The 17,696-nt window shown below is 33.4% G+C and overlaps 1 protein-coding gene across 1 annotated transcript; it reads left to right on the top strand.

The window, feature by feature from the left end:
• Window positions 1–16,624: 16,624 nt before the first annotated feature.
• Window positions 16,625–17,078, top strand: LOC128607529 (rhamnose-binding lectin-like; the record flags this gene model as incomplete). Its single annotated transcript, XM_053624444.1, has 2 exons — window positions 16,625–16,838; window positions 16,957–17,078. Coding segments are annotated over 2 exons (336 nt in total), but the record flags the coding sequence as incomplete, so codon positions are not given.
• Between the last annotated feature and the right edge of the window lie 618 nt (window positions 17,079–17,696).

Raw genomic sequence — 17,696 nt, 5'->3', positions numbered from 1 at the left:
TGGCTACCTCTCTGTGTGCACCAAAACCAACTCTGGGGTTTATTGCCAAAAAGCTCAATTTTGGTTTCATCTGACCATAGAACCCGATCCCATTTGAAGTTCCAGTTGTGTCTGGCAAACTGAAGATGCTTGAGTTTGTTTTTGGATTAGAGTATATATTTTTTTTCCTGAAACACTTCCAAACAACTTGTGGTGATGTAGGTGACTTCGGATTGTAGTTTTGGAGATTTTTTGACCCCAAGATGCAACTAACTTCTGCAATTCTCCAGCTGTGATCCTTGGAGATTTTTTGGCCACTTGAACCATCCTCTTCACAGTGCATTGAGACAATGTAGACACACGTCCAATTTCAGGGTGAGTCATAACATTTCCAGTTGACTGGAACTTCTTAATTATTGCCCTGATGGTGGAAATGGGCATTTTCAATGCTTGTGCTATTTTCTTATAGACACTTCTGGAGATTTTTCTAGACCCTCTAATTGTATTAAAAATTCTAAATTCTAAGTTAGAAGAAGAAGATGCTTGTGCTATTTTTAGAACAAAAAATACAAAATCTTCCCATTTTGTGAAGCTCAACAACCTTTTGCCGCACATCACAGCTATATTCCTTGGTCTTACCCATTGTTACCTCATATTTATACCCGTGTGAAACAGGAAGTTATGCTTGAACAATTTCCTCTTCTTAGTCATGCAGATGTTCTAAAAAAAGTAAAATATAAATGGGAATACACTTCAAATATATTTTTCTCATATGAATTCATAGGCGTGCCAATCATTGTTGTACACCTATCTTAAATACATTTATATTTAAGATATTTTTTTGATAAACCTGCAATTGTTTGATATCCATGAGAGCAGAGTATGTTTGTGAAATGTTTGCACAAAATATCACAAGATTAAACAATAAATACAACTTTTCACAGCTCCAGGGGTGCCGTATCATGGCTGACCCTCCGCTCTGACCCCAACTTCCTAAAAAGCTGGGATTTACAAAGGGATATTTCACTGTGCTTTAATGTATATGTGACAAATAAAGGCTTCTTCTTCTTCTAACTTAGAATTTAGAATTTTTAATACAATTAGAGGGTCTAGAAAAATCTCCAGAAGTGTCCTAATTCATAACCAATCCTTTTCAAAAATCAGTATAAAAAGATGAAGTAAAATCCACAGTAGAAAATATTCCATAAATATATAATTATATATTTATATTTATGTAATTATACCTACATAAAAATATCATTTATGTCCTATCTATCTATCTATCTATCTATCTATCTATCTATCTATCAACATCAATCTCTAAAATTATATGAATACATTACACTAATCAAAATCTCTGCATATTAAATAGTATGCCAAAGTAATTTTCTTGATTTCCCAGTCTACCTTAATCCCCTGCTTATTTAAATACTTTATTAAAAAAATAAAATAATTTAATGCACATAAAATCATTTTTGCCAATGCCAATATTTTTGAGGCCAGCTTTTGCTAGAAGGCTGACATACCCCCTTATATGATATCACAGACATGTTGTTTATATCAAGCACTTCCACTGCAAGGTCCTATATGTTTTGACTTTTACTTATCAGGCTAGAAAATAAATGTTACTAACTGTCCCAATTTATCTAATGTTCCAAGAAGAGTGTTTTGATAAAAGTCAAGAATACCCTCAAGGTTTCTTCCTCATGTAGTCTAGTAGATTGTTTCCTTGCTAGTGTCGCCTCCATCTCACTCATATCTAAATATACGCACACCTATTTTCTACTTAATATTTGCATGTTATATAATCAACTGCTGTAAAGATTTTATTTCTGAAGATTACTTATCTGCTGTTTACTAATGATGTACAATAAAGTGTCCTCTAAATACAAGTATAACAGGGATGGATGTTGTGTGAATTCATGTGCAGAGTTTACTGTCCAATCTGTAATTCAATAAACATTTAAACACAGTGTTCAAGCAGACAGGAGCAAAATGTAATCTAAATGCAGAAAAGAGATAAACAGTTCAAGGTTGTCATATAAGCAGTCACAGCTAAGACATCAGCAAATTACACACATTAGTTTATTATGGGGATTTGTGCAAAGGCAATAAATGTCAAGTGCTCAATAATATAGAAAATAAATAGATTCTTGCCATTTCTTCTTGGCAAATCATCTTCAATTCCCCATGGTTATGGGGGTCACTCTGATGGACTCATATTTTCAAAATTCTCCATAAATATTCAGTGGCATTCAAGTCAGGAGCAAGGCCTTCTTAAGTTATTTTTGTTGTGTGATTCCCATAATCCACATCCCTTGCCTGATTTGCAATGCACTTGTGTAAATTAGGCAGTGGACACAGGTTAGTTAGTGATGATGCTGCCTGGACTTTATCACGCATGTGTTAATGGTTTGCAGCTCTAGTGAATCCTGCAACTCTGTTTGACTAAAAGCTGACTTCTCCCTTACATCACTTATTATAAATCTGAACATGTGAAGTCTTGTGTGGTTCACTTGTCCAGGGATGATTAGTAGTGGTTAGTAGGTGTGTGTATATATATATATATATATATATATATATATATATATATATATATACATATATATACATTCTCTCTTATAGCCACTTCCCATTTTGTTAAGTTCAACACCTTTTGCCGCTATATTCCTTGGCCTTACCCATTGTTGTGAGTGACAAAAGCAATTTGGCTCATGTGTTACCTCATATTTATACCCCTGTGAAGTCATGGTTTAACAATTTCCTGTTCCTAGTCAACCAGGCGTACTCAATTTTTGTTTTAAAATATCAGTGGGAATATACTTCAAATATATTTTTCTCATATGAATTCACAGGGGTTCCAATAATTGTTGCACATCTATATTTAACAAAGATTTTTTTGACAAACCTGTGTTGTGTTTGCAATTGTTTGATATCCATGAGAGCAGAGTATTTTTGTGATTTTTTTTTATTTTTTATTTTTTTACAAAAGATCAAAAGGTTAAACAATAAAGGCGATTTTTCAATGCCTTCTTTACTTTTTTGTATGTCGTTTGATTAAGTCAAGGTCAGGTGTAAATAAACAGATGGTCATGAGAGTTTCATGGTGTTACATTTTATCTAGAAATGTTTATTTCTAAAGTGTCCTGATAGCACTGAAGGTTATTCAGCTGAGTTAGCTATTTTACTTAATCTTACTCAACTGGAATTAATTGTTATTCTCCATCATTAAGTGAAGTTTGGACACACATCACATTAATCACAGGTGACAACATCTACAGTTTAGCCATAGCATTTACTATTTTGACCACTTGCTACAACAAAATCTGCATTCTCAGTGATCAGAACAAAGTACTGTATAAAAGGACAAGTGCTGTGTATTTCTTTATCATTTAACGGGATGTATTGTACAAGGGACCTGACAGCAGACCAGACAATAACATATTTTAATAAAATAATATGAATAAGAATAATAAGATTATGTATACAAACCTATACAATTAAAAAATGAGCTTAAATACCTATTTGTTGGCTAAAACAGCCAAATATTTCTGTAGATTGCAGTTAAACATCATTTCAATAATACATGTTTTATCATTCATGCTGTTAGCACACACCACCAACATATACTAGCCTTTTTGGTAAAATTTTCACTAGGATTTTCTTGTTAGCAATGTTGACACCTCTGCAGGAGGACTATTTGGAATTGCTCCATATTTTGTGAATAAGTGTCTGTTGTGCTGTGACCTTTGACACTTTTCATACTTATTTAGATTTATTTATTTATTTATTTATTTAGATTCCCCAGAGGGAAATTCACATTTTCTTACTGCTTTGCTTTAATAGATGTTTTGCTGTATGTTTATATTTGACTGGGCTGCTGGTGCCCATCTGTCTGTACTCTCTGAGCATCTTCTGATTAAGTCAAGGCCAGGTGCCAATAAATAGATGGTACAACTGCACATTCAATGTACAGGGCGCCGAGACCTTCATGGTGTAACATCTCATCTAGGAATAGAGTTTATAGACCAAAATCTGAAAGCTGTTGATCGAACCAAAGAGCTACAAAAGACAAGACCTGATTGAGCCCGATCTTGGTGAGTTAAAAGGATTGAAAACAAAAGAAACTAGAACAGCAAAAGAACTAGACTATAACTTATTAGATGGCATTTTAAGGGTTATGCATCATAGGTTGCCTCTATGATAAATTATTTCACTTGTGAGTGTTTTCATTCAAGATTAGAGTACTAACTATTTTTTGTGACCCTTTTAATGCAAAAAAACGGACTTTAAGCGAGGGTAGAAAGTACCAACTAAAGGAGTGCAAACTAAATAATTGCAATTTAATTAAGTACAATCTAATTCAGATAATGTTTACATTTCTAACTTGTTCCAATTTACAATGTTGGCCTTCAAAAAAATGCATTATGCCATTTTTCCTATGTTTAAAAACTCTCATTTCACTGTTGTAAATGAAAAATTTTTCCAAGACAAACATTCTACCGAATCAGGTTAATCAAATTTCAGCTAATAAAACCTAAGTTACAATAATGTGGTTTTAACAATAAATGTCAGTCCCACATAATTAATAGACAAGAAGCAGATGGACAGGAACCAGAAGGTTTTGTCAAAATTGAAAATTTGCCAAACTTAATAGCTTAACCAAATATGTGACAATATTTCATCATATAATTAATATTTTGTAGCATTTGCTTTTTTATTATAATTTTGTTTTAAATATATATTATCATATATATATATAATTTGATTGCCATGCATAATTTCTATCAAAGCAACCAAAGCCATATGACACTCACTTTTCAGAAGTACTCTATAGTACTGTACTAGTCCATTAGTATTAGCATTCGTGTTATTCTGTCTATGCGGCATGTTCTTGACTTCATTCAAATTCAAATGCTAACTAGTGCTATTTTAAACATATTTTTGCAATCAAAATCTGTATCTACTTGTAGTATTGGTGGCACATTCTCACTCAGTGTTAAACAAAAAACAAAAAAAGGCATTTCACAACTAATTTTCTATCTTGTTTTGGGATGAAGGGCTTCTAGACCTGATGGGAGAGTTTGTGACTTTCACAAACATGCTGACTTAGCAAATTTGCATATCATATACAGTACACATATAGTACATATCATACATTGACTGGAGTTGCAATAGCTGTAAAATGTGTACTGATAGGCCTACACAATTTGTTAATTTATTACATTGTATTCACAACCACATTATGCAGATTTATAATATTCTTGCAATTATGAATTTTTACATCTTAATTAAGATATTATATCATGCAATTGTGACTTTATATCCACAATAGCAAGTTAATATCAAAGTTATAATATCATAGCAACATAACATATCAACTTTTTATTTTTCAACAAAAGAATATTTCACTATGAGTACCATGAGTGCCTGGCTTCCTTACTGTTTGATTATGGGAAACAGAAGAATGGAAATTCACAATTCTCTGATAATTGCATTTTATTGTGAGATAAAAGTTTGCAATTGTAAAATATTACTTTGTAGGTGCAGACATAAAGAGGCAATTGAATGACATTAACTTGCAATTGCAGGATAAAAAGTTGCATAAATCTGTATAAGATTTTCTGCCCGAAACAAGCTTCCATAGAGAGTGCAGTGGAAAATGAGAGAATTGCTATTGCCTTGTCAAAAATATATATATATATTTTATAATTTAAATATTATTATAATTATTTTTTAAATTATTATTATTGTACACTGTTTCTCATGAAATGCAAGTTTTGAAATTGAATTTGAATTATGTTTGAAATTGTGTGCACATATCTGGGAGATGCAATAGCAAATATATGTTTGGGTTAGCATTTTCTAATTATCAGCTGGTCTCTTTTGTACAAGGATGTATTTTGGCTTTGTTTATGACTTCTTTCCTCATTATAAATAGATATTTTCCAGCACTTGAGGTTTCAGCTTAAGCTTAGACTCATCCAGAACCACAATGCTCTTCCTGAAGCTCACTCTACTCAGCTGTAAGTTTCTTCCATGCTTGTCTATATCCATGGGTTAAGTTAAGTTAAATTACACCACTTGCATCTCAACATGTGAAATAGCAGTGTAACAATTAGCAGAATGCATTGTATGTGGGTTTGTGTAGTGTTGTATACTTTTTTAATGATCATTTATTTTTTGCCTTTTAATAATTAAACATTAAATGAAACATTAAAACACATGAATAGACATAAAACAATTAATACTTTTTATGTATTGGTCATTTTTCATTTATTAGAATAATCAAAACATCATGTGGTGCAATTGTCCAACCATCGGTGCAATTCTGAAAGCTTATTTGAAATTGCTCCTTTTAGATATTTATGTTGCCATATTTGATATAATTTCAAATGTGTTTTGCATTACTGACCAATGCATTTATTCTTTCATAATATACTAATGAAAAATTGTCCAAAGTTGTTCATTTTAGGAAATCAGTTGTCACCAACAATAATGACAAAGAGTTCAATGGCAAAAAACAAAAACAAAAATAAAAACAACCAAACAAACAAATATAAAGTAACATGCCTAGGATTATTGGAAACATTTAGAAGATGTCTTGTTTTATGGAAAGACCCCAAGAAAACAATGAAATTTTGCTTTGGTGGTCAATTCTGTCTGTTTTGATTTTTGAAATTTAAAATTCAAAAATATCATGTGATGTGACCAAAAATCTGTCTTTTTCTGTGCTTTTATACTCAACTCATGGGTCATATACAGATAGTTCTTTATTACAGTTTAATTTGGAGCAGAATTGTCTGCATTTTAGTGTGTTTTCCTGAAAATAAGTACAAGTGTAAATATATTAATTTAAAAATTATTATAAATAAATAAATAAATAACAACCTGCACATCACAGACAGTGGGATTACTCTGTCCCTAATCAAGAGATGATTATCTTGCTAAGAGAAAAGAAAGATTTATACTTTAAAAAAGACAACTACTACCAACATATAATGTTAACATTATATGTCTACATTTTCCTCTAATGTCCACTTATAATTCTACAATGTGTGATTTTATTTACAGTACTTATTGCGGCTTCTGGCTTACTTGTTTCTGGAGGTAATATTTGAATGCAGTCCAACAGAACATTTTAAATAACCTATCATGTGATAATAGTTTCATAGAGAGCTCAAGTGAATGTTTCATGTTCACTTACTCAAAAATCTGTGTTAATGATTTGTCTATTTCAGAGACCAGGATGACCTGTTATGATGATTTGCAGCACCGTTGTAGTAAGCTTAAATGTCCTCCATTCTTCAGAAAAATATCTTAGGCTATATAAACACACACACACGCACACACACACGCACACACACACACACCATTACTTCATAGAAAATATAGCTGCCTAAAAAAGAAAATAAGTTATTAATCTGTTTCTTGCAGGGGAAATTGTGACCTGTGAAGGCAACACTGCTGTGCTGACATGTGGTTTGTGCTCTTTTATATAATATATATTTATATGTTTATACATTGTATGATAAAGATTGCATTAAATACTACCCTTTATAGAATAAAGATTTTAAGACAATTAGCACCAACTATAAATTCATGTTCTGGGACAGCTGAATAGTGATGCTTTTCTTTGCAGATGCTTATTTTTAATAGTCTACACTTTTCCCTTGTGCTTAATTCTTCTAATTTTAGGTTTTCGCCGTATAAGGATCATCAGCGCTAACTATGGCCGAACCGATTCTATCACATGTTCTTCAGGACAACCTCCCAGTCAACTCTCCAACACAAACTGCTACTCATCTAGCTCACTATATAATGTTGTAGATAGGTAACAGAAATATTAATTGAAGTGTGATCTTTATCATTACCATACATGACAATTATCACTAACATACATTACTGATATGGATGGAGACAATTAAAAACAAACCTCTGTTCTGTTGCAGATGTGAACTACAGCACACCTGTCAGGTGCCTGCTACAAATACTGTCTTCTCTGACCCCTGCGTTGGCACCTATAAGTACCTCAATGTTGTGTACATCTGTGTCTAACTGTAAGTTCTCTCTCTCTTGGATATATATATCCAATTGCAGAGTGAAATGCAAATTTGGAAATGTTTTGGTGTGTTTTGTGCAAACTATGTAAATTTCTGTGTAAACTCTAGAGACTGCTGTGTGTGAAAATCTTGTGAGGTTAGCAGCTTTTGAAATAATCAAACCATCTGTTACCAACAACCATGCTACATTTAAAGTCAGGGATCACACTTTTTCACATGTCATTCTGAGGCTTGATGTGAACATTAACTGAAGCTCTTGACATTAATCTGCATGATTTTATGCATTGTGCTGCTGCCAAATGATTGACTGATTGGATAACTGCATGAATGTGCAGGTGTTACTAATAAATTGGACAGTGAGTGTATATACTTCCATTTACATTTATTCATTTAGCAGACGCTTTATCCAAAGCAAATTACAAAGGAGGAAATACAAGCAAAGCTATATATCAAACGGAGAGCAACACAAGTAGTGTTACCATACAAGATCTTTTAATTGAGTTCTAGAAAAGCAAAGACCACCGAATAGAGGTGTAAATGCCAAAGATTATATTATTATATTATATAACTATATAGATTATATACAAACTTATATACAATTTTTTTTTCAGAGATACTTTTTATCTTATTTCTCCCTTTGTTACAGTTGTCTTATATTTTTTCTTTCTCTTTTCCTGGCAATGACTTTAATCTTTATTGGCCCTTATTTACTCCACTGTCTCACTGTCGTTCTGCATTTCTTTTCAGTTTCTTTTCTAATTCTTTTGTCATTCTTATTTTCCTACTCTTTTACCTTACCATGGATAAAGCCCTGACAGGCCATACCACACTTCTCTACAAAGGTGTGACAGAGGGCTGGTTCCAAGCCTGCCCTTAAGTATCCTGACTAGCAGGTGCAGGCAATCCAGGGTAATCAGCCTGGAGAATTGTGGGCAACTAAGTTCTACCACACAGTCATCAGTGTGCGCTTCTTCCGCCCTCTGTTGGCTGCCAGCGATGTAGTGCAACCCCTAACAGTTAAAGTGCACCTATTATGCTTTTTTTGTTTGTTTGTTTTTTTAAAATATTACCTTACATGTAGTGTGTTATAGAGCTGTTTGTGAATGTAAAAACATCTACAAAGTTTAAAAAATCAAAGCTCATGACAAATGAAGATATTGACTCCCAAAAGAAGGAGCTGATTCTGAACAGCTTAAATGAGTTGTTAGTAATTCCAGTTGTTAGTAGTTCCTGCACAAAGCTAAATAGTTTAAAAAAAAAAAAAAAAAAAAAAAAAGCCTGCCTCTGGTCTTCATTGACTGCTTGCTGACAGCGGTAGACCAATCACAACAGACTGGGACATCTGACCAATCAGAGCAGAGTATGCTCTCTGAAAGGAGGAGTTTACAATGAATCCTTTAGAACGGATCATTTAATGAGTCGTTTGTGACACTGCAGGGAAAAATCTAATGCTACAATTTAAATTATGAGCACATTAAAGTGTTTTTTGAACTTGGATGCATGTAAATCTATTGTATGAGACCTCTGAAACAAAATTAGGGACGTTTCAAAACCATAATAGGTGCGCTTTAATGAATGTTTTAAAAAAAATTGTAGTTGGCTGTAAATTGCTGTTGTACAGAAGGAATAAAACTCTATATGTGCTGTTATTGGAAAATAATCAACTTCACTGTCATACCACTCTGTCCTTGATTACAACACACCCTGTATTATTTTTAATTATTTATATATTGATGACAAAAGTGCAATTTGAAGTCACAATGAAGCACTTAAAAGACAAGAGAGACATAAAGAAATAAAGAAAGACTGATACAATCATAAAAAGTGCATAAAATGTTTTACTTATTGATAAAAGGTTATTCAATACAAAAAACACAGCATTCCCAAAATATTCTTTATATACTATATATAAAAATACATTTTTTAAAAATTACAATTAAATGATCTTTTATCTTTTATCTGAATTACTTCACATCTCAAGTACAGTTTACCTAAACAGGTTGGCACCATACATCCAGTATGAAAGGTATTTTATGTGCAGTACTAATACTATTCTTTTTCCCTGTTTGTTTTACTGCTTTAGACAGAATAACTCGAGGGACTCCAGCTTTCTCCCCCGTGGCCGCTCTTCAGTCTGAAAAGGAATCAGAGCAAGTTTTAAATATGCAAACATGCACAGGATACAGTGCAGGAGACTTGGTGGTGGTGTACTTGACATTTGCATGTTATAATCAACTACTGTAATGATTTTATTTCTGAAATTTTCTAAGTTGTTTTACCTGTAATAACTTCCTCCTAAACTAATCCATTTTACTAATGATTGTGCAATAAAGTATTCTCTAAATGCATGCATAATAAGGATGAGAGTTGTGTATGTTTATGTGCAGAGTTTATTAAAATACACACAGTTCATGTAATCCAAGGCAGTGATAGTCTAATCTGTGATATGATAAATAAAGTCCAAGAAATATTTCAAACACAGCGCTCAAGCAAAAGGTAAATCTAAAGGTAAACAGTCCAAGGTTGTAATACAAGATTAAGAAGGTTAAGAAATCAGTAAATTATACACATTAGGTTCTTGTGGGCATTTATTAATAGGCAAAACAATAAACAAATAAAATTATTAATTAAAGAGGCAGTGTAGTCTCATGGTATAGCATTGTGTTTAAATGCCATAAACATTTTGACCCTTCAGACAGTGGTGTGATCATTTTATATAAATTACTTCATAGGGTGAAGATCCCTTTGGGCCTGGTTGGAGACAGTGAGTGCTATTTTAGTCATGAGATTTTTATGGCTCAAGTTGTTTTAGTTTCTTAAACAGTGATCTGAACATTGCATGCTTGAAATTTAGATATTTCTTTGCATCATATTATAACACTGTAGGTTGAAGAAGATGTTGAGATTCATACTGCAGAGAAATTGGCTTACTTTAGGAAGAAATATTCCTTTATATTGTGGTGACATTTTGGTGGCGCAACATGTTTTAGCCTCTTTGAATGGTGGTTTGAAACTTGGTTCATATTTGCAGATGAGGTATTTTATACAACATTTGTGTCCAATTAATACTGACAATGAAATCTTTAGCCAAATTCAAAACAGTTCCATACAAAGCACATATTTTAAAAGACAATGACTACTGAGTGACCTCTACAGGCACAATGTTATATCTATAGTGGGAATAGGGTGAAATGCTTCTGCTACAGGTCTCCTGGACACTCTCCTGGCTGTCACATTTGGTTCTGTTTCTTGTTTCTTGTTCTTGTTCGTAGACAGGACTGCCTTCATTTATTATTATTATTATTATTATTATTATTATTATTATTATGAGTGCATGGTGGCTTGGTAGTTAGCACGTTTGCCTCACACCTCCAGGGTCAGGGGTTCGATTCCCACCATGGCCCTGTGTGTGCGGAGTTTGCATGTTCTCCCCTTGCTGCGGGGGTTTCCTCTGGGTGCTCCGGTTTCCTCCCCCAGTCCAAAGGCATGGTAGACTGATTGGCATGTCCAAAGTGTCCGTAGTGTATGAATGGATGTGTGAATGTGTATGTGATTGTGCCCTGCGATGTATTGGCACCCTGTCCAGGGTGTACCCCGCCTTGTGCCCGATGCTTCCTGGGATAGGCTCCAGGTTTCCCCGTGACCCTGAAGGAAGGATAAGCGGTATAGAAAATGGATGGATGGATGGATTATTATTATTTTTTTTAGCTAAAAAGACATTCAAACATTTCACTGAAACATTACATTTTTATGAAAAATGAATGTTTGGAAAATATAATTTGCAGAAGACATCTTTCCTTTGGGGACCATTCCAAGAAGCATGCTTGAAAAAAAAGAAGTCAGTTTTGAGTCCTGATTTAAATTTAGTACATACAGTGCATCCGGAAATTATTCACAGCGCTTCACTTTTCCCACATTTTGTTATGTTACAGCCTTATTCCAAAATGGATTAAATTCATTATTTTCCTCAGAATTCTACAAACAATACCCCATAATGACAACATGAAAGAAGTTTGTTTTGAAATCTTTGCAAATGTATTAAAAATAGAAAACAAAAAAAGCACATTTACATAAGTATAAGTATGAGAGTAGAGGCTTTTTTTCCTGAAAAACTTCCAAACAACTTGCGATGATGTAGGTGACTTCGGGTTGTAGTTTTTGAGACTTTCTGACCCCAAGATGCAACTAACTGCAATTCTCCAGCTGAGATCCTTGGAGCCATCCTCTTCACAGTGTATTGAGACAATAGACATGTGTCCAATTCCAGGTTGATTCATAACATTTCCAGTTGACTGGAACTTTAATTATTGCCCTGATGGTGGAAATTGGCATTTTCAATGCTTGTGCTAATTCTTATAGCCACTTCTCATTTTGAGAAGCTCAAGCTTCTGCCGTACATCACAGCTATATTCCTTAGTTTTACCCAATGTTATGAATGGTTATGAATGACTAAGGGAATTTGGCCTATGTGTTACCTCATATTTATACCCCTGCAGTTTTATATATACCCCTATATATACTTTATGTGACTGTGGTTACTGTGAGTGTGCGTGTGCGTGTGTGTGTGTGTGTGTGTGTGTGTACATATGTGATGTGGATACACATCACATTGATCACAGGTGACAACCTTTACAGTTTAGCCATAGCATTTACTATTTTGACTCCTTGCTACAACAATATCTGCTTTCTCAATGATCAGAACAAAATACTGTACGAAAGGACAAGTACTGTGTATTTCTTTTTCATTAAACAGGAAGTTTATTAATGAATTCATTTTCAGGATGTATTGTAGAATAATAATAATAAGAAGAAGAATATGCATACAAAACTATAAAATAAAAACATAAGCTTTAAAACCTATTTGGTTGCTAAAACAGCCAAATATTTCTATAGATTGCAGTTAAACATCATTTCAATAATACATGTTTTATCATTCATGCTGTTAGCACACACCACCAACATATGCTAGCCTTTTTGATAAAATTTTCACTAGGATTTTCTTGTTAGCAATGTTGACACCTCTGCAGGAGGACTATTTGGAGTTGCTCCATATTTTGTGAATAAGTGTCTGTTGTGCTGTGACCTTTGATACTGTTCACACTTATTGAGATAGATTCATTTATTTATTTATTTATTTAGATTCCCCAGAGGGAAATTCACAATTTCTTACTGCTTTGCTTTAATAGATGTATTGCTGTATGTTTAGATTTGACTGGGCTGCTGGTGCCCATCTGTCTGTACTCTCTGAGCATCTTCTGATTAAGTCAAGGCCAGGTGCCAATAAATAGATGGTACAACCGCACACTCAGTGTACAGGGCACCGAGACCTTCATGGTGTAACATCTCATCTAGGAATAGATTTTATAGACCAAAATCTAAAAGCTGTTGATCGAACCAAAGAGCTACAAAAGAAAAGACCTGACTGAGCCCAATCTTGGTGAGTTAAAAGGATTGAAAACAAAAGAAACTAGAACAGCAAAAGAACTAGACTATAACTTCTTAGATGACATTTTAAGGGTTATGCATCACAGGAAGTGTGTAGAACTTACACATCCATATCTAAGAAAAGTTTTTGAACCTTTTGAATATGAATAGTACATTAGTTGTCTTAAGCCAAACTCAAATTAGAGGGCATTGATTAATGATACAAATCTTCCAGATGTATAAACTAAATAGTTACAGCTGCTTCTATGACAAATTATTTCACTTGTGAGCATTTTCATTCAAGATTAGAGTAGTAACTATTTTTTGTGACCCTTTTAATCCAATTAAACAGACTTTAAGCGAGGGTAGAAAGTACCATCTAAAGGAGTGCAATCTAAATAATTGCAATGTAATTCAGATAACATTTTACTAGCATTTAATTTAATTCAGATAACATTGTACTAGCATTGTGCATTTGTACTTAAACATAAGAAAAGTGGCATAAGAGCATTTATTTTTGAAGGCCAACATTGAAAATTGGTACAGTTTAGAAATGTTTACATTTTTGAACTATGTTTCTGAATTCCTATGTTTAAAAACTCTCATTTCACTGTTGTAAATGAAAACTTTGTCCAATCAAACATTCTACCGAATCAGGTTAATCAAAGTTGAGCTAATGTGGTTTTAACAATAAATGTCAGTCCCACATAATCAATAGACAAGAAGAAGATGGTCAGGAACCAGATGGTTTTGTCAAAATTTAAAATTAGCCAAACTTAATAGCTTAACCAAATATGTAACAATATTTCATCATATAATTAATATTTTGTAGCATTTCCTTTTTTAATTATTTAAAAATATATATTATCATAGATATTTATATATATTTTGATTGACATGCATTCTTTCTGTCAAATCAACCAAAGCCATATGACAGTCACTTTTTAGGAGTACTCTATAGTACTCTACTAGTCCATTAGAATTCATGTTATTCTGTCTATTGGGCATGTTCTTGACTTCATTCAAATTCAAATGCTATCTAATGCTATTTTAAACATATTTTTACTATCAAATTCAGTATCTCCTTGTAGTATTCGTGGCACATTCTCACTCTGTGTTAAACAAAATCCAAAAAACAAAAAAAACAAAAGAAAAAGGCATTTCACAACTAATTTTCTATCTTGTTTCAGGATGAAGGGCTTCTTGACCTGATGCTGACTTAGCAAACTTGCATATCATATACAGTACATATACAGTACATATAATACATTCACTGGAGTTGCAATAACTGTAAAATGTGTACTGATAGGCCTACAAAATTTGTTAATTTATTACATTGTATTCACAACCACATTATGCAGATTTAGATTATTCTTGCAATTTTGACTTTTTACATCTTAATTAAGATATTATATCATGCAATTGTGACTTTATATCCTGCAATAACAAGTTAATATCACAGTTATAATATCATAGTGGCAACTTTTTCCTTTTTCAACCAAAGAATATTTCAAAAGGAGTGCCATGAGTGCCTGGTTTCATTGCTGTTTAATGGGAAATAGAAGAATGGAAGTCAAAATTGTCTGATAATTACATTTTATTGTGAGATTAAAATTTGCAATAGTGAAATATTACCATGCAGGTGCAGGCACAAAGAGGCAACTGAGTGACATAAATTGGCAATTGCAGGAGAAAAAGTTGCGTAAATCTGTGTAAGATTTTCTGCTGGAAACAAGCTTCCATAGAAAGTGCAGTGGTACATGAGAGGATTGTTATTGCCTTGTCAAAAAAATCTTCTTCTTTTTTTTTTGTTCAATGTACATTGTTGCTCATGAAATGCAACAGTAAATATATGTTTTGCAATTGAATTGAATTTTCTAATTATCAGCTGGTCTCTTTTGTACAAGGATGTATTTTGGCTTTGTTTATGACTTCTTTCCTCATTATAAATAAATATTTTCCAGCGCTGCTGCACTTGAGGTTTCAGCTTAAGCTTAGACTCATCCAGCACCACAATGCTCTTCCTGAAGCTCACTCTACTCAGCTGTAAGTTTCTTCCATGCTTGTCTATATCCATTGGTTAAGTTAAGTTAAATTACACCACTTGCATTTCAACATGTGAAATAGCAGTGTAACAATTAGCAGAATGTACTGTATGCAGGTTTATGTAGTGTTGTAGACTTTTACTCTATCATTTATTTTTTTTGCCTTTTAATAATTAAACATTAAATTAAACATTATAACACATGAATAGACATTAAACAATTTATATATGTATTGGTCATTTTTCATTTATTAGAATAGTCAAAATATTATGTGGTGCAATCGTCCAACCAACAGTGCAATTCTGAAAGTTTGTTTGAAAATGCTCTAAATTCTTTTAGATATTTATGTTGCCATATTTGATATCATTTCAAATTTGTTTTGCATTATTGAACAAGGCATTTATTCTTTTATAATATACTAATGAAAAAGACAACTACTACTAACATATCATGTTTACATTGCCCTATTGAATTTCTAATTAGCTGAATAGGAGAATTTTTAGCATGGTTAAAATGCGATATTCTACATTTTCCTGTAGTGTCCACTTATAATTCTACAATGTGTGATTTTATTTATAGTACTTATTGCGGCTTCTGGCTTACTTGTTTCTGGAGGTAATATTTGAATGCAGTCCAACAGAACATTTTAAATAACCTATCATGTGATAATAGTTTCATAGAGAGCTCAAGTGAATGTTTCATGTTCACTTACTCAAAAATCTGTGTTAATGATTTGTCTATTTCAGCAGACATGAATACCTGTTATGATGATGGCCCCCACCATTGTAGTAAGCTTAAATGTCCTCCATTCTTCAGAAGAATATCTTAGGATATACAGTATATGAACAAACACCCCCCCCACACACACACAAAATTGCTTCATATAAAATATAGCTGTCTAAATTTAAAAAAAAGAAAAGAAGCTATTAATCTGTTTTTTTTGCAGGGGAAATTGTAACATGTGAAGGCAACAATGCTGTGCTGACATGTGGTTTGTGCTCTTTTATATAATATATATTTATATGTTTATACATTGTATGATAAAGATTGCATTAAATACTACCCATTATAGAACGAAGATTTTAAGACAATTAGCACCAACTATAAATTCATGTTCTGGGACAGCTGAATAGTGATGCTTTTCTTTGCAGATGCTTATTTTTAATAGTCTACACTTTTCCCTTGTGCTTAATTCTTCTAATTTTAGGTGTTCTCCGTATAAGGATCATCAGGGCTAACTATGGCCGAACCGATTCCACCACATGTTCTTCAGGACAACCTCTCAGTCAACTCTCCAACACAAACTGCTACTCATATAACACACTATATAATGTTGTAGTTAGGTAACAGAAATATTAATTGAAGTGTGATCTTTATTATTACCATACATGACAATTATCACAAAGAGACATTATTGATATGGATGGAGACAATTAAAAACAAACCTCTGTTCTGTTGCAGATGTGAACCACAGCAAACCTGTCAGGTGCCTGCTACAAATAGTGTCTTCTCTGACCCCTGCGTTGGCACCTATAAGTATCTCAAAGTTGTGTACATCTGTGTCTAACTGTAAGTTCTCTCTTGCTCTCGCTGTCTTATATATATATAAATGTATATATATATTTGGGAGACTGAGAGAGCGAGAGCAAGATCCATCCATCCATCCATTTTCTATACCGCTTTATCCTTTTGAGGGTCGCCGGGAAACCTGGAGCCTATCCAAGGGAGCATCGGGCACAAGGCAGGGTACCGGAGTACCCAGAGGAAACCCACGCAGCACGGGGAGAACATGCAAACTCCGCACACACAGGGCCACAGTGGGAATCGAACCCCCGACCCTGGAGGTGTGAGGCGAACATGCTAACCACTAACCGTGCTAACCACTAAGCCACCGTGCACCGTGTATGTGTGTATATATACAGTATCTCACAAAAGTGAATACACCCCTCACATTTTTGTAAATATTTGATTATATCTTTTCATGTGACAACACTGAAGAAATGACACTTTGCTACAGTGTAAAGTAGTGAGTATACAGCTTGTATAATAACTCAACACACAGCCATTAATGTCTAAACCGCTGGCAACAAAAGTGAGTACACTGTTAGTGAAAATGTCCAAATTGGGCCCAAAGTGTCAATATTTTATGTGGCCACCATTATTTTCCAGCACTGCCTTAACCCTC

The sequence above is a fragment of the Ictalurus furcatus genome, chromosome 5, assembly GCF_023375685.1.
Source record: "Ictalurus furcatus strain D&B chromosome 5, Billie_1.0, whole genome shotgun sequence".
Lineage (NCBI taxonomy): Eukaryota > Metazoa > Chordata > Actinopteri > Siluriformes > Ictaluridae > Ictalurus > Ictalurus furcatus.
This window is presented reverse-complemented; position numbering and strand designations above follow the sequence as displayed.